At 34.2% G+C, this 22,860-nt stretch overlaps 1 protein-coding gene and 1 long non-coding RNA gene across 3 annotated transcripts; both read left to right on the plus strand.

The window, feature by feature from the left end:
* The first annotated feature begins 1,296 nt into the window (after positions 1-1,296).
* Positions 1,297-21,569, plus strand: LOC109817451 (ABC transporter D family member 1). 2 transcript variants are annotated; one of them, XM_020382698.3, is made up of 27 exons: positions 1,297-1,668; positions 1,767-1,933; positions 2,402-2,522; positions 5,447-5,726; positions 6,762-6,986; positions 7,704-7,901; positions 8,042-8,496; positions 8,616-8,754; positions 8,845-8,923; positions 14,051-14,289; positions 14,408-14,712; positions 14,792-14,897; positions 15,003-15,161; positions 15,651-15,750; positions 16,271-16,379; positions 16,965-17,055; positions 17,750-17,874; positions 18,006-18,155; positions 18,250-18,322; positions 18,808-18,988; positions 19,068-19,226; positions 19,316-19,474; positions 19,564-19,800; positions 20,261-20,424; positions 20,597-20,649; positions 20,750-20,828; positions 21,088-21,569. In XM_020382698.3, exons 3-27 carry the CDS (start codon positions 2,461-2,463, stop codon positions 21,172-21,174), a joined length of 4,014 nt encoding a protein of 1,337 aa, XP_020238287.1. In that variant the 5' UTR covers positions 1,297-1,668; positions 1,767-1,933; positions 2,402-2,460; the 3' UTR covers positions 21,175-21,569. The 2 variants fall into 2 exon arrangements, with proteins under 2 accessions (XP_020238287.1, XP_020238286.1); XM_020382697.3 differs by having other exon boundaries at positions 1,298-1,668; positions 2,399-2,522.
* LOC145954612 (uncharacterized) lies at positions 9,120-13,734 on the plus strand. Its single transcript, XR_014431842.1, has 2 exons — positions 9,120-10,341; positions 10,469-13,734. It is a non-coding gene; the product is annotated as an uncharacterized LOC145954612 (long non-coding RNA).
* Positions 21,570-22,860: the final 1,291 nt, after the last annotated feature.

A 22,860-nucleotide genomic window follows, 5' to 3' on the forward strand; every position in this document is an offset into this window, starting at 1 on the left:
AAAAAATTATTTCATTTTTTTAATATTCATGAAGTTTATTTAAATCTATCATTAATTTATTATTTTTAATTGATATTTGTTAGTTAGTGCATTAATACCGTAAATTAAGTATATAAGAGGTTGCTTTTTATCTTTGAACATAAAATTATAATTAGAGGTACTATTTTAGTGATGATGAGTAAATAAATTATTTCTCTTTATCAAATTAAAAAAAATTGAGTTAATTACACTTTTTCAACCGCCTAAACATAAACCATAGGTTTATTGACTCTTTCAATAGCCTACTACAAATAACGGTAGATATATTGACATGAACGTTTATAATAATTGGAGTCACATATTTAAACATAAAATTTAATAAAGTTAAGCGAAGAGATTGTTTATGGCAAGGTTGAATTTTCAATAATCAGCTCGAGTGTTTCAGCTTAATGATTTTAAATTAGTGTTATAGTAGGTGTAATGGATGTGAAATGTTAATTATATATGACAAAAATTTATAATAAAATTTATATAAATAAATAATATATTTAAACATATAAATTATATTTTAATTTTATAATAAATAATTTATATTATAATACAGTTTTTTAATTATTGATAATTTATTTCAAAATATTAAAATTTAATACATAAATAATATAATAAACAAAATTGGATTAAATAAAATACTATTTTTTTAAAGATTTTTCTCAATAAAAAATTAAAATATTAAGTTAAAGAAAAAATTATGCAAACACTCCTGTATACATTACCAAAAAAAAAAAAAAAATCGCCCCTGTATAATATAAGTATACTGTAGTCCGTATTTAATGTATAAAATGGGTCTGAGTTTTAAGTACGTTAAATTATTTTTACCGGAGGAGAAATATGGTATGTAAAGAAAACAAAAATTGAATGTTCAGTACAAGAAATACCTATATTTAGCATATATGAATATCTCAAGTCTCAACAGAAAATACTTATACAAAAATAATTAATAGTTTAAGGGTTTAATAATTATATACGGGCAGTAAAACTGCTTTCTACATTTAATTAATTACAGATCTATTTTTTTTTCGTTCCTGGAATATTTATCGTTGATCGTTGATAATTGTGATTAATTTTTTTGTTACTTTAGACGCACCTCAAGATTTAACGCGGCTGCATACATAAAATAATTAATTAATTACAAATCTATAATTTTTAAGAATTTTCTAAATTAATAAAGTTATTGTAAATAATAACTTGTGATATTTTCTCTTAATTGTTTGTTCGGCAGAATCGCCACGAAGCACGAACATCGATGCGGTACAAAAATTGGAACCCGACCCGATTTGTGAGCGGCAATGGTAGAGAGCAAGAGCACCCGTGCGGAACACGTTTTTGTCTTGCGTTTCACACTCTAATCCCTCGCACTCGCACTCGCACATATCTCAACAACTCTTTCTCTTTTATTCCGTTCGCTTCTTCCTTGGTTCATCTCTTTTGTGTCTCACGCACCTTAGTATTTTATAACTGACTCGTAGACATATACCATTCGCGCAACCAAACGCGTACCTCTTAAACCTCCTTTTCTATTCCGTACCACTGACTCACTTTTTGGTGCAAAGCTGCGTATGCTCAATTTTCGAGCTCGCTCTTTCCCAGCTTCAGGCACCGAATGAGGGTTAATTATCAATTATATATTAGGTTTGTTTCACTTGTACAATTTTCGATGCGCGTGAAAATTAATTTCTCTCTTGTATGCGCTCATCGAGCCTTTGCGGTGATCAATCATCTTATTGCAGAATCTGAGGCCTGGTTCTGATCGCTGCTGTGGACGCACTTTCACGAACAATCGTAGATGCTCGCTCTTATTGAACTAGAACGTTCTATTTTGTAGCAAATATGTTCTATTATGAAGCTTTAGACGCGTTGGATTGGAGGAGCATGGTTAACGTTTTCGACCTTGAAGGTTAGTTATTGTTAGGGGTTTTACACATTTGGGATCTGCTATGGACGACGAATACAGAGTTTTATGATAATACATGTAATATTTTGACTTTGTGGAGATTCGTTTGCATTTTTTCTTGGGGAGTGTATGTTTTAGTTTAATTACACTTAAATTCACAAAAATAAATAGTTAGTTAATTACACTTAATAATGAGTGATATCGGATTTAAAAGAGACCTGGTTTCATGGGTGTTGTTATTTAATTATGCTTTTGATGTGATGAGGTCATTATTTGGTATCTTGAAACTGAAGCATCATCAATAGTTTGACATATATGTGGCAAACTCAATAATGTGATTGTGAGTATACGAGCATGGTGCATCTAAAGCATGCCACCTTGCCTTGAAATTAAGAGTTCCCGTAGTTTTGGCTGCTGATCTGTCATATTTCTGTGGATTTTATTTTTGGTTATATTTTGCTGCTCCAGAAGGTATGAGGAGCAATTGCAACGCATATATTTGATGGTAAAAGAGAGGTTGATCTTCCGCCATGTCTTCCCTTCAACTTTTCCAACTAACTCAGCATGGCCGGAGTTTTCTGGCTTCAAGGAGGTATTTTAACATTTTTCTCTGAATGTTTTTGGTGATGAGTAACCATTCTGATGTTGATTTTGACTTGCCACTTAATTTGTTTGCCTATTGACCTACCACATCAAGCTTTGCTTTTACCAGTTTTTCTTTTTGCTTTTTCTTTTTCTTTTCATAATGCCTCTAAAACTAATATTCGTTTTATAAACTAATATTCTTTTATGCTCAAGGAGAATATTAGATCGCATTCTCATTATCAAAAATAAAATACACAATGCTTAAAGCACAAAATTTTGATCCAATAAGGAATTGCCTTGGTTTTAAATTTAAATTAGGGTTGAAAACTGCAATTGTGGCCGTAATGTGAAAGCTTATGGGGTTTTTAAAACTGCAGTGTGACAACAATTTAAGCTTCATCAGCCGCATTTATCTACAATTTTCTGCAATATCAAGGTTTTTGGTGATTTGATTCCAAACCTATTTGAAATTGCAATTTAAATCATTTGCAGCAGTGCTCAATGCTAAAAGGTTTGATCCAAAAAGTACTAAATATATGAGATGAGATAATGGTTATGCTACATCAAAATCCATGTGTTGGAATCTCGAGACTTCAAATTTTACATGTGTTTAAATCCTTAGAAACAAGTAGCTATTAAGTATTATAGAAACTGGTAATATTAATAGGCCCGTGCACGTTTTTTTTCTTCTTAAAACCGCACTACACTGTTTTACTGAAATCAAACTGGTTTATGAACCATTTGAACCACTTTAATAAACCAGTTCTAAATTGAACTGGTTTAGAACCAGTTTAAAACCTGTTTCAGAACCAAATCAATTTCAAATCAGTTTAATGAACTGAACCAATATTTAATCGGTTTAAAAAAAACCATTTTTTTAATTGTGAACCAATTTATTTTCCTATATTTTTAAACCAACAATTACATTTTGCAAGTGTATAAACCAAATAAATTAAAGCCACAACAATATCCATTCACACCTTACCAATTCGCTCATCAAAAAGTACAAAGGGTGAAAGTTGAAACTAATTAAAGCCAAAACCAACTCGCAGGTCTTATTCATAACTATTTATTTCTGCATGTACTGGACATACACCCCTGCCATGGAACATTGTAACTAAACCATGATTAAAGGAAAAAAAAATATAGTACATTAAGAAGGATCTGACTTCGAAAAAGTACACCTATTTGTGGCCATTTTATAACATATCTTGAAGTTCTTCTTTAGTGGGGTTCTGATCCAATGACCGAATGAAACTTCCCATTTCTGTTAAAATCTTAGCTATATAATGTGTTTCATTAATGTAAAAAATAGACATTCTAAGGGTCGGTCTACAACTACAACTACAATAAAAATGATATTGATATTTTGATTCAATTTGACATGTATCCCTATATAGCATACATATTTTATGTAAAAAAAAAGGAAGCAGAATTAAAAAAAGAATGAGGAATAGTGGTACAGATTAGAATCATAAATGGAATATTTATTTAGGGTACTGAGGCAGATGATCATTTATATCAGAGGTCTTAGAAAGCAAGTTAAGAGCCTAACTCAACCTTATAAAAAAGAATGAGGATATGGATATTTTGATTCAATTTGACATGTATCCCTAGAGTATACATATTTTATGTAGAAATAAAGGAAGCATAGTTAAAAAAAGAATGAGGAATAGTGGCAGAGACTAGAATCATGACTGGAATATTTATTTAGGGTACTGAGGCAGTTGACCATTTATAACAGAGGTCTTAGAAAGTGAGTTAAGAGCCTAATTTAACCTTACAAAATTGGCTTATAAGATGAGGGGTTGCCTTCCCACTTATATACTTTTTAATTTTATCATTTCTAAATTCTAATTAATGTGGGACTTGGATTTTTCCCAATGTACCCCCGCTCATGTCCAGTACTATTGGGTTTGGTATATGGATAAATGGTGACTGACCTTTTTTAATAATCTAGGATAGGCAAAACTTGAATTTTTCCCAATACACCCCTTCACGTCTAATACTATTGGACTCGGTGCGTGTATCAATGATGAGTGACTCTTTTTAGAGTAGATTTAGGATAACTCTGATACTATTTTAGAAAGTGAGTTAAGATCCTAACTCAACCTTACAAAATCAGTTTGTAAGGTGAGGGCCATCCTTTAGTTATTTACTATTTAATTGTGTTATCTCTAGTCGATGTGAAACTTGAATTTTTTCCAATAAGATGATAGAAATAAAATGGTATTTCTAGCTAGTCAGACGTGCAATCTCACTAGTCACTTGGTGTCTCTATGTCACTTGAGTTAAAAACTGGTTCATCGAACTTTTTAAAAAATAGGTTTAGTTTATAAAATCTATTTTAAAATATAAATTTTGTTCAGTAATTTTTTTTTAAATTGGTTTTTATTTTTAAGGTTCAGTTCAGTTTTAAATTTGATTTGGTTCTTTTGGTTTTTTTGCACACTCCTAATTATTAAGAATTTTCTTTATAAGTAAACTGGTTGACCCTTAAACTTGCATTCTTCGTGTATGATTTTTCACATGAAACATGCTTAATGGCTTATCATTAGAGTAAACAGGGATCAGAAAAGCAACAAAACATGTCTTCATAGAACCATTGGTAAGAAATTTGTTTATTCTTTAGTGATCTTAAAATTCATTTCTCTAAGGTTCTGTTTCTTTAAAGGTACTGTATGTTGTTGATTGTTTTTACATGAAATATTGAGTATTCTTCTTGAGTTTAACATTGCTGTCATACGTTGATCTGATAAATATTTGTCCACTTCGATTATAGCCCTTCATCATTGTATTAGTAGTAGTATCTTTTTTTGCTTTATACACTATTTTGTTTGCTCTAATATGAATAAAATCACCACAATGTTGAACTTGTTTTGCATGTAAACTATAACCTTTTTGATTCATTGTCCTTGTGTACAATGACAGAAAAACTTTGCTAATTGCAACTGGTATCTTAGTTGCTGGTGGAACGGCAGCTTATGTGCAATCAAGGTTTAGAGTTAATAGACATGATTTATTAGGTGATTCCTACGAGCACAATAATGATAAAGAACTCACAAATGAGGAGGTTACGAATGGAACTTCAGCACCACAAAATAAACAAAAAAAGAGAGGGTTGAAGTCACTTCAAGTCCTTGCTGCAATTCTTCTATCTGAGATGGGCCAATTAGGTGCAAAGAACCTTTTAGCTTTAGTTTCTATAGTGGTAAGTCTATTTTGCTATGGATAATTATGCTTTGTGCTTTTCTGATTGTATGGTTATGTCCCATTTGTTCTTGTAAATAGGTATTAAGTGCTCATTCTCTACTCTTTTGGCATTTTGTTAGACATTATTCTCTCATAAGGCAAGTAATATCTTTCTCTACTGAACAATTTTGTAGTTGAAAAAGAATTAAAACAATCCTAAACTTTAGTAGGGAGTATATTATTCGGTTGAATTGCTTTACCAAAGCACATCTTCTTTAATACTTCCTTTAAACTTTCCAAGTCTCATTGAATGCTGAAATAACTCCTCCATCTTTGTTCTTAATGTGTTTCACTAGTTTAAAGTCTCTGTTTCTTTTCTCTTCCTTTGGTAAGCTTGTAATTATGTCTTTACCAGTTTTGGTGCATAAAGATTGATTCAAAAGCTTTGGCTTTTGCCTGGCTAACAGCCTTTTAGTACCTTTATTTGATACTTTATACCTTTCCCAATTTTCAGCACTTATACAAAGGTGTAATGCTTTGAATTACTCGTTAATTTTATAATATTCTTGGGTTCCATCACCATGATTCTTACTCTTAGATTGAAACCCTTTTTGCCTCCCCAATAACTGCTTCTGCTACCTTTCAAATCCCTCTAGTTTCTTTATATGGTTTAGAAGGTAAAATATAATACTTATATGGTGTAAATTACAAGACTATAGCTATGGTCTTGGTTCTAATTTTAAATATGATTTGACTTTATTATTGTGTATGCTTATACCAGTTTGCTAAGACATTTATGTACAAAATTGCATAAGAAGGCAACTTGTACTTACATGCCTGAAGCAGTGTCAATGTGTGAACACAGTTGACTGTTCAAGTAAATTAAATTGAGGAAAAAGATGATTTTTTTATATTTGAATATCAAAACCACAATAGACTGTTAAAGTTTGTATAAAACAAAGGTATGAATATCAGACCTGCAAAGGTGTTGGTAGACTCATCAGAAATAATAATGATATTTAATTAATAACATTTAAATTTAACATATTTGCAGGTGCTACGAACCACTTTGAGCAACAGGCTAGCAAAAGTGCAAGGCTTCCTATTTCGTGCTGCCTTTCTTCGACGTGTGCCATTGTTTTTTCGGCTAATTTCAGAAAATATTCTTTTGTGTTTCCTCTTATCAACCATACAGTCTACATCAAAGTACATTACTGGGACTTTGAGTCTGCACTTCCGGAAAATATTGACTAAACTTATCCATTCTCACTATTTTGAGGTAGATATAATTGAATTGACTGTAAAAGCTATCTATATTTGATTGTCTGTATTGAGCTTGTTATCCATTTATACATTCCTCCTGTCATAAGTATATGTATATTTACTTGTGAACTAAAATCTTTCCCGAGTTGTTTTTACCTGTTTGAAAGTTTTGTCTGTTTTCTTCTTTGTATGTAATGTATAAAAGTTCAATTTGCAACATGTCCAGAATTTTCCTGTTAGCCTTAAGTTCGGTCGTGTCCTTATGCTGCCTAAAGTAAACAATAGATGTTATCATGTTACAGACTCTTAACCAGCTGGATAGGTGGCTTTGTACTTATTAATAATTAATAAAAAGGGGAAAGTCGTCTTGTGGTTCAGTTGTTCATGTTTTTGGCATGCTTTGGGATCTTAGACTGGTTCTGACCAGAGCATTCCAGATTATTTTCTACATCTTCTTGTATTATGTGGAAGTTACTTCACAAACTGAAAGAAAAAGTATTAATCTATCCCTCCAGGTGCTTTGAACTACTATTCTATCTTTTCCCAAAATAAGAATAACAATCCAGAATCCAATAGTTTTTTTTCTAAATTGTGAGTATGTCAATCATCATCCCATGCACCACTGCATTATTTTGTTAGATATAGGAAGTGTAGTTCAAGTCTCAATAATTGTGTTATAATGTTCTACTTAGTTTTTTGTCAGCTTTCTGTTTATCGTTTACTTTTATTTCAGAACATGGTGTATTACAAAATATCACATGTTGATGGTCGGATAACTAATCCAGAGCAAAGAATTGCCAGTGATGTGCCAAGGTTCTGTTCAGAGTTAAGTGAGATTGTACAGGATGATCTAACTGCAGTGACTGATGGACTGCTATACACTTGGCGTCTGTGTTCATATGCTAGCCCTAAATATGTCTTCTGGATTTTGGTAACTCTGTAATTAAGCTGTACTGTTTCGCAGATTTATCACTGACTATTTTTTATATTTTTTTGAGTTGCTGATGGCCAGGACCTGTTTGATGTAATGTTTAGTTGCTGTCTTTTTAATAGCTGTTGTTTCATTTGCAGGCCTATGTACTTGGAGCTGGGGCTGCAATCAGAAACTTCTCTCCCGCATTTGGTAAACTTATGTCCAGAGAGCAGGAATTGGAAGGAGAGTATCGACAGCTTCACTCACGGTTAAGGACTCACTCAGAAAGTATAGCATTTTATGGTGGAGAGAGGAGAGAAGAAGCTCATATTCAGAAGAAGTTTAGGACCTTAGTTAGACATATGAATAGAGTGCTACATGACCATTGGTGGTTTGGCATGATTCAGGATTTTTTGTTGAAGTACCTTGGTGCTACTGTTGCTGTTATTTTGATCATTGAACCATTCTTTTCTGGCCATCTGAGGCCCGACAGTTCAACTTTAGGGCGTGCAGAGATGCTAAGCAATCTACGATATCATACTAGTGTTATTATTTCCCTATTTCAATCTCTAGGAACTCTTTCTATCAGTGCAAGACGGCTCAATCGACTCAGGTATATTTGATCTATCATTTGCCTCATTAGAAGTTGATATTAGAGGACATGCCTATGCTATTCTTTTCTAGGGTTCATTTTGTTTGTATACATATTCTAGTTATCTGTATGTTTTACAGTGGTTATGCTGATCGCATTCACGAGTTGATGGCCATATCAAGAGAGCTAAGCCTGGAAAACGAGAAAATTACACTGCAAAGACAAGGAAGTAGAAATTGCATAAGTGAAGCTAACTATGTTGGATTTTATGGTGTCAAGGCCAGTGAATTCTGCTGAACTATTTTTGAACCTTTATTTCACTTTTTATGTTTTTCATATTTTGATTGTGATGTTGCACTCAAAATTCAGGTTGTGACCCCCACTGGTAATATATTAGTGGATGATCTAACTCTCAAGGTTGAGTCAGGATCAAATCTTTTGATTACAGGTAGTCATACAAATTCTCTGCTTGGTGGTAGTTTCTCTCATTACTTTGTTTCTTGTTGTTCAGTCAGCCTTAATAATTGATGTTACTTCATTATCCTTTCTCTAATTTTGTTACAAGCATCATTCTTTTGTGTATCTGATTTCACACACACATATAGTGTGTGTGTGTGGGGGGGGGGGGGGTGGGGGGGAATCTAGGGTTGGGGAAGGTTTAACTATTCATGCATTTTTGGGCTTAATTTTTATTTTGTGCATCCGTGTCTAGAAAGGTCATGCATAATTCTTTTTTAGATAACACTTTTGTGCTTTTATCTGCATGACTGGAAATATAGTAAGGTTTGTGTACTATTGACTCCAAACTCAATGTCATAGGTGGAACTCTTGTCTTGTTTCCTTTGTCTCATTTTTATTGGAGAGTTAAATTCCTAGGTTAATGCATCTAGTCAGAAAAGTCAGGTTCTGCGATGGAAGCACATTATATTTTCAAGCACATTATATGGGTGCAATTGATAAATGTTGATTAGTTGGAAATAAAAACCGAGTATTCTCATTTAGTGGGATAAAGCTTGGTGCTTCTTGTTCATGTATCGGTTGGGTTGGAAAGCTGTTCAGAATAACCCAAGAGCATTGTCTTTACCTGATGTCTTCTATTACCCTCTTTTACCCTTATGCATTCTCCCGGCAATTCACCTTAGCCACTATTGATCATTACTAGATTGCTGAATTTTCTAGAGTTACCATGTGGTCCTTGTTACTTTTCTTTTGCAGCTTTGTAGAGTTACCATTGAGGCATTGACTATTGATCATTACTAGATTGCTGAATTTTCTAGCAGTTGTCTTCTAGGTTATTCTTGTTATATTAGGATTGTATTGATTTTGAATTTAACAATCAAACAAGACAAAGAAACTGAAAAATTGAAAGCTAAAATTAATTGTAAACCTACAGAATTATTATTTGCCATGTTGATCATTAACTGATTTATTTAAGGTGTCTGCTTACTTAAGTGTTGCTTATTTCTAATGGATAGAAATGTTTTTGCATTAATGATAGATTTTATGTGCAGCAACCGATCAAAATTTAATAATAATAATAATAATGTAATAAAGTTAATTAGTGTAGTTGTTCTAGTGGTTGAGATTCTCCCACCGGTGCTATGCACCTACTAGGGTTGGGCATGAAATCAAGGCCCAAACTGAAACCGAGATACCCGATAAAAAAATATTGTTTTTGGGTGGGTTTTGTGTTTAAATCAGGTTACAAATTTGGTTTACAATTTATAATGGGTGGGTTAGGTTTTAGATTTTTAAATTCATTTAAAACCGAACCCGACTGAAATTGAAATGTTTGATCATATTAGTATGTTAAACTGCAGGCCCAACACACAGGTCTTAATTTAAAATATACTGCTCAATCAATTGGTATAAATTCTTTTCCTTTTCTCTAGAAAACTAGCCGTGCCGCTCTGCCTCTTCTCTCATCTGCATTCTCTCTTATATCCACGCTGCCTCTTTCCTTATCTGTGTTCTCTCTGTCTCTCATTTGCAGATAACAACGGTTTTCAGTTGTTGTCTCCAGTGTTGTTCGTGAGTTGGATTGTGTGATTTTACGATCTCTGCCGTGCTTCACATGTTGGATTGTTCATGTGATTGGACACGAGTGATATCGTTGTAGAATCAAGATTTTTTGTGTAGGATCATGGGATCTGCAATCCTTTCTGATCTGTTTGAGCCAAAAAATGGGTCAGATCCGACTGACCCAATTTCAAAACCCCTAAAATTTTTTCTCCCTTTTCAATTCACTATCTGTTTCATGACCCCTGACAGCATTTCGACCATTTTGACCATTGTGACTTCTAACCTGAGCAGGTGCTCCTCGTTGGAGCTTACAATCGCGACTGTCACTGTTTTGCCTTTGTTGTTTGGTAGTGCTGTCGCGGTCTGGCGCTTCACATCAGAGGTCATCAGATCTCGCGAATGCAAACATGACAGAATGTCACTGTTTTGCATCTGTTGTTTGGTTGTGCTGTCTGATCAAGTGCTCCTCTCTGGACATTGCGAGCATGAAGGAGCATCCCTATTTTGACCCTGGTTTCTTGAATTGAAGAAATATGTCTATTATGCTATGACTTATGGGTCTTATGAACTTTTTAGTTTATGTTGTGAGCTGGGTTTTACTATTTTATATATTTGAGTGTATTTGACTAATTGAAAATTAGATAGTGTTGTTATTGTTATGATTATGATGTTTAATGTTGTGAATTATAGGTTATTTTCTTTATCTATGTAGTTTTTTTTTTTTTAATTATATGTATTATATAAATATTTTAGGTAGGGATGTAGTATCTTATGATCCAAGATACGATCCCGTGTTATGATCTTTCAACTCCCCTTTCAATCCTAAGTAAAATATCGATTTTAAAAACCTTGGTTGTCTCCTTCTCTTGAAACCAAGCTAGTTAAAAAGCTGGTTTATTGTGGATTTTGTTGTCTCTGTATATTTTGTTCTGCAAATATCCTTCTCTTTACTTCTATTTTTATGCAAAAAGTTTTCTATTGCCTTGACAAGAAACATGGTAGAGCCGGTTTCTATTTGACAATCAATGTGGTGGAGTTGGTTTCTATTTGACAAGCAATGGACCCAAAAGTACTCACTTGGATCATATTCGATTGATCAAATCCTATCAACCCGAACCACCTCAAACCGAAAGCGTTGGGGATGGGTTGTAGTTTTCATAAGTCGGAAAGCGTTGGGGATGGGTTGTAGTTTTCATAAGTCGGTTTACAATGGGTTGAGCTTTTCATACCTAAACCCGTTGCCCACCCCTAGAAGGTTAGCACCTATGTCAAATCTCACTTCTCTTGATGCATCTTGTGGTAATATCGTTGAACCAATTCAATCTCTCGAACCAATTCAATCTCTCAAGTTGTGTTTGTTTCATAGTTTGAGCAATTCATCAATTCTAGTATGTGTGGACTAGCACAAATCCCTGTGTTCAAGAAAATATAAACTATAACCAAAGTAGTAAATAGTTTCACAATTCACTCTTAGTTGGTCATTATACTCTTTTGAGCATGTGGATTTGAAGGGTCTTAGAAAGTGGTTCGGACCTAATTCAACCTTACAACATCGGGTTGTAAGGTGAGGGTATCTTTCACTTATATATTCTTTGTTGGTTTTATCTCTAGTCAATGTGGGACTTGAGTTTCTTCCAATATACTTCCTCACGTCCAATACTATTGGGTTTGGTATGTGGATATATAGTGGATGACCCTTTTTTTAATGGATCTAGAACAGACTATAATAACATCTTAGTCAGGACAACCCTTTTATTATTTAAGACAACTTTTCTTTTCCTTGAAAAGAGAGGGCACTCTCCCATAGCTGGTGTAGAAATAAGCATTGACTCAGATGTAGTAGCACCTTGTTTTGGTCTTCCAACTTAATCAACTTGAGATGGAAACCGAGGAGTTACAAAAATATTTATCGACTTTGGTAGAAAAAACTAAGCCTTTCATCTTCTTGTGGAGAAGATTGGACCAACAATTCTAGGAGCGAAGAGTTTGAGGAGTTTGATGTTGGTGAAAGTACCTGCCCTTTTAATCACCATATAGTTGAAAATGTTCATCTATCTCAATTGTCGATGGACATTGAAGTTTTTCCACAAAAATAGTCTAATTGATTTATTGGAAAACAAGGATATATGTCGAAGCAACATGTTTTCTCTAAACGAACCAATGAACTTTAACAATGCTCTAATAGCAAAAATACAAGAAAAAAGAATGTCGATTTATCTGGTCAAAATCAATAATTGAAGACCTGATAGTTAAAGAAATTAAATCATGGGAAGATGAAATACATGAAGAAGATCGACATTCCTCTTGCATTTCATCATGGTACATTGTCTTTGTTGATCTTCAATAATTTTTTGACTTTAACTAGACAAATCGACAAATTCTTTTCCGGTCGTTTACTAATAAAGCATTGTCAAAGTTTGTTGGTTTGTGTAGAGAAAATGTTACTTCAACATATATCCCTATTTTACAGTAAACCAGTTGGACTATTTTGTAGAAAAGTTTCAATGTCCATAAAAATTTGAGATAGACGAACATTTTTCTCTATATGGTGATCAAAGGAGCAAATACTTTCATCAACATCAAACTCCTTGAACTCATTGCTCTTAGAATTGTTGGTCCAGTCTTCCCTTCTAGAAGATAAAAGGCTTAGTGTTTTCCATCAAAGTCATAAATCTTGATGCAACTCCTCAATCTAAGTTTCAAGTTAATTCAGTAGGGAGAACAAAAGGAGGTGTTTCTACGTCAGAGTCGATGCTTATTTCTACACCAGTTGTGAGAGAGTACCCTTACTTTTCAAGGAAAAGAAAAGTTGTCTTAGATAATAAAAGGGTTGTCCTGCCTAAAATGGTATTAGAGTCTATTCTATATTCATTAAAAATGGTCAAATACCATTTATCCACACACTAAGTTCAATAGTGCTGGACATAAGGGGGTGTACTGAGAGTAATCCAAGTCCTGTGCTAGAGATAAGGCCAACAAAGAATATAGAAGTGAGGGACAACTCTCATCTTACAAGCTGTTGGTTTTGTAGGGTTGAGTTTGATAACGGTTTTGTAGTCATGGTGGCAGAGTCAGGTCTAGAAAATTATGACCCAAGTACAATCAGGGACCATGGCAAGTGAAGTATGGGCAGATTTAAGTGTTGAATACTGTGTACAAGTTGCAGGACTGGCGACATTGGCAAGAATATCATGCCTTTGGCTGCAATATGGTACTACCAATGCCGACATTTCCATGGAGAAACTGAGTAGGAAAAGCAGTTGCTCAATCAGGGCTAATCACTTGGGAGAAATTAGTGTTAAATGTTGATATCCACGAGTACTGAAAAATCATCCTAAGTTACCTTGAAGTTGTCTCCAAATAAAGGGGATGGGACAATTAGATATTTTTGAAGTTGTCCAAACCGAAATTGTTGTGATACTTGCTTGTTTGCCTTTTTTTTTTTTTTTTTGACAATCTGTAAGTATTATGTTACACTCGTATAATTGGATTTTAAAATAAAATTCTAATGGTTAATTGTTTTGACATGTAATTTACAATTATTTTGATGAAGGTCCAAATGGCAGCGGAAAGAGCTCGTTATTCCGGGTTTTAGGAGGTCTTTGGCCCTTGGTATCTGGACATATTGTCAAACCTGGATTTGGATCTGATCTTAATAAGGAAATCTTTTATGTACCACAAAGACCATATACTGCTGTAGGAACACTCCGTGATCAGTTAATTTACCCTCTTACTGCTGACCAAGAGGTTGAGCCACTTACAGAAAGTGGGATGGTGGAGCTATTGAAAAATGTAAAACTCACATCTAATCCTGCTTCTATCTCAGTGCCACATTAATGTTTAGTATATGATAATTATTTGTTATTTTAACCATTGTTATTCATCTGAATTGCCTTTAAATATATTTAAGGTTGATCTGGAGTATCTATTGGACCGATACCCAGCTGAAAAAGAGGTAAACTGGGGTGATGAACTTTCATTGGGTGAGCAACAAAGATTGGGCATGGCTAGACTTTTTTACCATAAGCCTAAGTTTGCCATTCTAGATGAGTGCACAAGTGCTGTCACAACTGATATGGAAGAACGGTTTTGTGCTAAAGTTCTGGCTATGGGAACATCCTGTATTACCATATCACATCGTCCAGCATTAGTGGCATTCCATGATGTGGTTTTGTCCTTAGATGGTGAGGGAGGCTGGAGTGTTCATGATAGAAGGTTGGAACCTCACGGTGCTGCGTATTAGTGTTTTATTTTGACACTGTTATTAAATATATGTTTCAAATTTAAACTCCAGGGAGGACTCTTCAACTGAATTGGAGATTGATACAATGAAGACATTGGAGACGAACAGACAGAGCGATGCCAAGGCAGTTCAACGAGCATTTGCGACTAATAAAAAGGTTTTAGATATTTTCTGATTCTTGTTTTTATTGGTATCTTCATTGTTCATTATCTGACATTGATAATGATTTCGCTATATTTTGTTGTGTTCTTTATTTGCCCAGGATTCTGCATTCTCGAATTCAAAGGCACAATCATATATTACTGAAGTGATAGCATCATCTCCATCTACGAAGCGAATTCCTCCACCAGCTGCTGTTCCCCAACTTCGTGGTAATACAAGGGCATTACCGATGAGAGTAGCTGCCATGTGCAAAGTATTGGTAAGTATCTTCAGTAGATATGCTCTTGTCAGGTTTCCACTTTTTTTTTTTTTTGTAAGTGCACAAATTTTCCATCATATTGAATTATTGATTAATTCTATATGTTTTTGAGTATGTTATTTAGGAAAATCTTAGGTGTTGATATTTTTGTGTTAATTATTAATTTATTCTAAACTAGTATATAGATACAACATAAAATTTAATTTTATATATCTTTATAATTCATAAATACTTTTAAATATATAAATTATATTATAATTAAAATTTATAAGAAATATTTTTAATCATATAAATTATATTTTAGCTTTGTGATAAAGAATTTATATTGTAATATAATATTATTTCTTATAATATTATTTGTGCACTATTTGCTTGATGACTTGCTATGAATATACATCCTTATAAAAGGATGTATTGTCACTGTTGTGTGCGTTAGTTAATCTGTTATACAATGATCTCTGGTGCATTATGTGTACTGCATGCTTTCAGGTGCCCACCATATTTGATAAACAAGGAGCACGACTACTTGCTGTTGCTTTTCTTGTTGTTTCAAGGACATGGGTCTCAGATCGTATTGCATCATTGAATGGTATTTTCCTATCTTTGACTTTTCCTTATTAAGAGTGTTGGGATCCTATTGTAATTCGACAATTCGTAAGGTATGGGACTTGAGTCCCACATTGGAAGTATGGGAGTATTGTGTGAAGTTTATAAGGCTTTGGGGTCTCCAACTACAACAGTTAGATTTGTAGTGTGGTTTTCCCAAAGTTCTTATCAATTGGTATTATAGCCTTCCACCATGTCTTTCAGCTGCAAACAAGCGATGCGGGTGGTGATGCTCGCATTTGCAATGTTTGCTCGGGACTAGTCAAAGGGCTATGGCACAGCCAGTCCGCATGGGCACTGGGGCTGCCAAGCGTGGTGGAATGTTAGATCCAATTGCATGGTATGTGACTTGAGTCTTACATTAGAAGTATGGGATTCTGGTGTGAGGTTTATAAGGTTTTGGGCTTTCCAACTAGAATAGCTAGCTTTTGTGATGTGGTTCTCCCGAGATTCTTATTTGAGAGATCAAATGAAGTTTAAATATAGGATATTTATGTTCTCAGGTACTACTGTGAAGTTTGTTTTGGAGCAGGATAAAGCTTCCTTTATTCGATTAATTGGTATAAGTGTTCTCCAAAGTGCCGCATCTTCTTTCATTGCACCCTCTATAAGGTAACTTGGCATTCACATGAAACACAAGAAACAACTTTGCTAAAATCAATCTGTATTTGGACTTGTGTCTAAATTGTTCCTTCCATGATTTAATCTTTTTGGGGGGTTGAAATTAGGTATTTGATCATCAGTTTGTGACTGGAATGGATATCTCTACTTGTTGACATATTACCATCTAGGCATCTACCATTTAATTCCCTGGGCAAAGAATCAAGCCATGATTCCATAATTGATACATGAATTTCTTCAATAAATTGATCTTAGATATTTATGAAATGTTTCTATGTTATTAAGCCTAACTTTCAGTAATCTGCTTATTGTTCATTTATTGATATTTATACATGACAACTGCTGTCTTTCAACATAATGCTCGTGATGTAGTTCAACTACCTCCTTGTGTAGACTTTATATCCTATTGATTTCTATATTCTATTATTCAAATATTGTAGCAATTACAATATAAAAAAATATTGGATAGTTGTGTTAATAGTTCAATGCATTGAAGTGGAGAAAAAGGTTGAATAGGTTGATCTAATGAGAGTTGTTAAAATGTAAATTCAATATGGTGTGTCTCTTGTTCTTCAGACACTTGACTGCCAAACTAGCCCTTGGGGGGAGGATTCTTTTGACGCAACATCTCCTCAAGAACTACTTAAGAAACAATGCATTCTATAAGGTAATTATTTTAATTCCTTTTTTTAATACTGTAAGCTTGTTTTGTGTCCATATCCATGCTTGAATGATTAGTAGTTCCTGATAAATCACAATCAAATATTGTCTTTATTATTTTATGTGGAACCTTTTACTGAAATAATTTTGGATATCAGTCTTATTCCTATCATTACATTCTACTATTTCCCCTTGTTTAAGTCAATTTTCAATTTTGTTCCTTGACCTCTTCATAGTTTCACGGTGTCCTCAACTATTGAGTTAATAACAACATTTACCTTCTCGTGTGTGTGTGTGTCCATATATATATATATGGCTAGTTGCAATTTTTAGGGGGGAAAAGGCATAGAGGAGAGTTTTAGTGCCTAGATGGGTGTAATAGGTAGACATTGTTAAGGATTGAGTAGTATTAGATTTAACCACAAATCATATTCTCATAAAATGCAGGAAAATAAGAATTAATTGGCACTCCCTGGGGATGATATCCCAGGAATCTTACTGATGCTGCATATCAAATTGCCCCATACCAATAAATTGGGAGTGTAGAATAGGTCTAAATTTCACAAACAAAAATATGATGTGTTACTGCCATCGTGTTATGAATAATAAATATATTATTCACCTTGCTTTTAACCTATTTAGGGCGATGCCAGATGACTGGGGCTTGGTTCCTAATTCACATTACATGCATATCTTTGTAGGTCTTCCACATGGCAAGCAAAAATATTGATGCAGATCAGAGGATAACTCATGACTTGGAGAAGTTAACGACAGACTTGTCAGGACTTGTCACTGGAATGGTAAAGCCATCTGTGGATATTTTGTGGTGAGTACTTCATTTGCATAACAGAGTTACTATATTACTACTGTTTATTTTCCTAGTACATGGTGAATTAACATATTTGATGGGTCCTCTTTGCTTTTATTTACTTACCGAGTACTTTTGTTATTCTAAAGGTTCACTTGGAGAATGAAGCTGTTAACAGGTCAGAGGGGAGTTGCCATACTCTATGCTTACATGTTACTTGGTCTGGGATTTCTAAGAACTGTTACTCCAGATTTTGGTGATTTGATAAGTCGAGAACAACAACTTGAAGGAACATTTAGGTAAGGTTATTCTACTGTCTGCTAACAAACCACGTACTAGTCAAACAGTGCTGTTGGAAATTATTCTGATGATTTTCTCTTTATGCTTTCCTAGGTTCATGCACGAAAGACTTTGTACTCATGCTGAATCTGTTGCTTTCTTTGGAGGTGGTGCTCGAGAAAAAGCTGTGAGCATTCTAACTCAGCAATATTGAATGTATTTTCTTTGAGTCTCTGCATGTTTGAGGACCTGAAAAGTCTGAAATGAAACTTGATGCTTGGTGAATAAAAATGTGGAGGACTGAAACTAGTGTGTTCCAATCCACTAGTAAAAATCAAATCCCTCCCATCCTCTCCCCCCTCCCCCTCCCCCCATGTTCAGTCTTCTCTCAACTTTCCATTTTCTCATTTTCCACCTCCTTGTCCTTGATTAAGCATACCCTAAATTGTACACATGTTTGTGTTTTATCAAATTTTATATGATGTCAGGCTCTAATATGGGGAATTGTGAATTGGGTTTAAGTTTGACCGTAAAAGATCAGCAAATTTATTTTTCTTTAGCACCTTTTTTATGCTATGATAATGGCCGGATGACATTACTTTGAATAACTGGAGAAGATTAGAACTATGGCTACCATAAGTCTGTAAACTTTACCCTCTTAATGTTGAGCAGATGGTTGAGTCTAGATTCAGAGAGCTTCTCACCCACTCAAAGTACCTTTTAAAGAAGAAGTGGATGTTTGGTATCCTGGATGATTTTATCACAAAGCAACTTCCACATAATGTGACTTGGGGCTTAAGCCTGTTATATGCCATGGAACACAAGGGAGACCGGGCATCAATAACTACCCAGGGTAAGATATTTGCAATGAGTCATTAACTCTTTATATTTCTCTTTGTTCTCTTCTTTCACAGACCGTACTGTACTAATAGGTGAGCTAGCACATGCACTGAGGTTTTTGGCATCTGTTGTTTCTCAAAGCTTTTTAGCTTTTGGTGATATTCTTGAACTGCATAGAAAGTTTGTAGAGCTCTCTGGTGGAATTAATCGGATTTTTGAGCTTGAAGAACTTCTAGATGCAGCGCAGTCTGGTATTCAATTATCCTTTGATAATTTTTATAATCAATCATATCAAACAGTCATCACATCACATGCTAATATGACCTTGTACCATACACAGAGGATTTGATGAATGTTAGTGCTTTACTTCCTGTGAGGGATGCTCATTCCACAGATGTCATTTCCTTCTCAAAAGTTGATATCATAACCCCTGCTCAAAAGATGTTGGCCAGGGAGTTAATATGTGACATTGAGCGTGGGGGAAGCCTACTTGTTACTGGTTGGTATAGTTGTTATTTTATTTGTTTTGTCTTAGAAGAGGGAATTCAAATTTAATTTAAATTTTGGTCTTGTATCTTATTTTAAAAGGTCCAAATGGAAGTGGAAAAAGTTCCATTTTCAGAGTTCTTAGAGGGCTCTGGCCAATTGCAAGTGGAAGACTCTCTAGACCATCTGAAGTTGTGGATCAAGAGGCTGAATCCGGTTGTGGCATCTTCTATGTTCCTCAACGGCCATATACATGTTTGGGAACCCTAAGGGATCAAATTATATACCCCCTTTCCCGTGAAGAAGCAGAGGTTAAAGCATTGAAGATGTATGGAAAAGGTAAATATCTTGTGTGGGAGAAATAATGCAGGCCTTATAAATGCCATTATGGGTAAAAATGAGGTTTCTGACTATACATTAACATTAGCAAGTAGCAAAGATTTATTTGATTTGACTCGGCTGAAGTTTATAATTATGCCAGTGTGTTATTTTTCATTAATCACCACTAGCTGAGCTGAGAATAAGTTCTCTTAAGAGCTATTTTGAGGTTGTGGTCCTTGTGGCAATGCAATGAATGATGTGTTAGTCATGCTAATATTGTTGAAAATTTCTCTTTTGCTTACATTTAATTTGGGGTTTAGGGTAAGGATTTATGTTGTTGGTTCTTACATTTATTTGGGGGGAAAATTACAGATCAATAAAAAAATTCTTGTTCTCTTCTCTAACCTTTTTAAAGTGTGCATTTCATTTGTTTTGTTTTTCCATTTTAGCTCTGATAATTGTAATCTTGCTAATCCAGGTGAAAATCATGCTGACACCAGAAATTTGTTGGACACACGGTTAAAAGTTATCCTAGAGAGTGTTCGGTTGAATTATCTTCTAGAAAGGGAGGGAAGCAACTGGGATGCCAATTTAAAATGGGAAGACATTCTTTCTCTTGGAGAACAGCAAAGATTGGGGATGGTATGTGAATCTAATCTCTTGTAATTTTAGACAGTATTTTTTAAATTTCTTAAATATTTTTGTTTCATACAGCACGCCCCTTAAAAGGCCTCAATTCCTTAGAGGAAGACATTTGTTATAATTTAGTATATTTTCTTTCTTGGTTTGTAACGTTGCTCATTCTGTTCTGAAGGCACGTTTATTCTTTCATAAGCCCAAATTTGGTATCCTTGACGAGTGCACCAAGTATGTATGATCTGCCTTTGCCTTTTCCTCTCTAGAGAAATTGTTCCTTCTTTATTCTTTGTTTATCTCGTTTCATATTCTAAAAAAATAATGTTGGCAGTGCAACAAGTGTTGATGTAGAAGAACACCTCTATGGGCTTGCGAAAGATATGGGAATCACAGTGCTTACTTCCTCACAAGTAAGTTGATTATACAAGTATATTTGAAAATAAATAAATAAATAAAGCTGTCATGGTAAATTTAGTGAATTAAGAGTAGTTCATTAATTAGTCGTTTTGAGCTTGCCTTATTTCCTTCCTAGTTCTCACCTACTAGTATTTGATTTACTAGTATTTGATTTCTTTAGTTTTAGATAAACCAAGTAACTTGTCTTACTTTGAACATGCATGTTAGCCATAATAATCTGATCAAACTAAATATCTCTGCTCCTGCCCCCAGCGTCCTGCTTTAATACCATTCCATTCTTTGGAATTGCGGCTGATTGATGGTGAAGGTAATTGGGAGCTTCGATTGATCAAGCAGTGAGTTCACTAAAGCGGTGTTGCCTCATGGACTCGGTGGTATAGTATTTGAGATGTTGTCGAGTCTAGCACAAGCTGGCTGTTTGCAAGCATAAATTAGGTTTGCAAAAGAAAGGTCAATCAATTCTATATACTTTTATTTTGAGTTTTCCATATTCTCCAACATTCAATGTTACTCTGTAGTAGACTTGGGGGGTACTAACAAACAGCCAAAATTGTTGATAATAAGTTCGAGCACATAACCATTGCATGATCTCTGCACTGTATATCAATCATGTACAGTTGATATTGGTTCATATGTTGTAGCCATTGGATGTAATGATTAGTATTTAAATTGTTTTATCAATAAAACAGCGGGCAAGAAGATAAGCTCTTCGAGCTAGCTTGTTACCTTAAAAACTGGAATGCTGATTAAGATTTTTTCTTTTCATGTATCCCATGCATTGGTGTTGCCTTCAATGTTCCCATGAGGTCATGTTGTATAGCTGAATTAATCGGGGGACACGAAAACTTCCCTTCGTAATACGAAACTTAAATAAATATAGTTCTTGGTAAAATTTTAGAGATTGAGCTGGAGTAGGACCTTAGTATTCCAATCTTGAGTTGGATCATTCCGCATACAAAGTTTGTGCCTGTACTTTAGTTGGTTAATTAGCTGTTTATAATTTGGACCGTTATGACTCAACGAGATATTTAATACTCAGAATTTTATTATATTAATTGGTATAAATATAATTTTCATCCTTATAATTTATCATTTTTCACTTTTAGTCCCTATAATTTTTTTATTATTTCACCCCTAATCTTTTATAATATTTCAAAAATAGTTATGTCAGCAACTTTTGCTAATAAAATTCTTATGTAGAAAATTGAATACATATTTGTTATATTTTCATTCAGGTAAATTAATTTTTTTTTTTAGACAATTTTGAAATGTATATCACGGTTGTCATTTCATACTCTTTATACATATCCTCTTTGAGTAGTGGAATGTTGCATCCTAGTTGTCATTGGTGACAAAGTTGATCTATCAACATCTTTTCTTCAATGAAGTGTCTCACTTGTGTTGTGGTAGTCATAATAAATGATAACGGTTTTAATGATCTTAAATTAATCGACATAGTTCTTAGTTTTGGAGAAGGCAACATTGGTGATAGTGCCAATAGAGTAGTGGACCCACATGTGGTGTATGAGCTCATGCTGTTGAAAAGTCAAATATAGTGGCTGCCAATGAAATCAATTTTGGCAGGCCACCGAAATCAAAATTGGAGGCACAGTAATCAAATTGAATTTGGAAACCGAATTCCAAATTGGAGGCCACCGAATTCACAATTTGATGGAGCGTTCACACTGCAATCGTGCTTATAAATAGCAAGCCACTCCGTTCATTTTATGTATCCAACGAAAGCAAATACTTAGCAAAGCGTTTGTATAGAAAAATTGAGAGAGAAGTTCTTAATTTTTCTGGGTATAGTTGGGTCGTGGGTTGTGAGTGGTTGTGAGTATTTCGAGAGATTGTGAGTGTTTTGTAAACACTGTTTATATTTCCCTTTTCAGTAAAATATCTGCAGCAGCCCGGAGACGTAGGCAGTATTGGCCGAACTCCGTTATCAATATTGTGTGTGCTATTAGTCCACAATTATTTTTGCTCCATTCTCAAATTTGAAGATATGGGAAAGATCAGCGTAAT

The sequence above is a fragment of the Cajanus cajan genome, chromosome 2, assembly GCF_000230855.2.
Source record: "Cajanus cajan strain Asha chromosome 2, NIPB_CcT2T_4, whole genome shotgun sequence".
NCBI classification, from domain to species: Eukaryota; Viridiplantae; Streptophyta; class Magnoliopsida; order Fabales; family Fabaceae; genus Cajanus; species Cajanus cajan.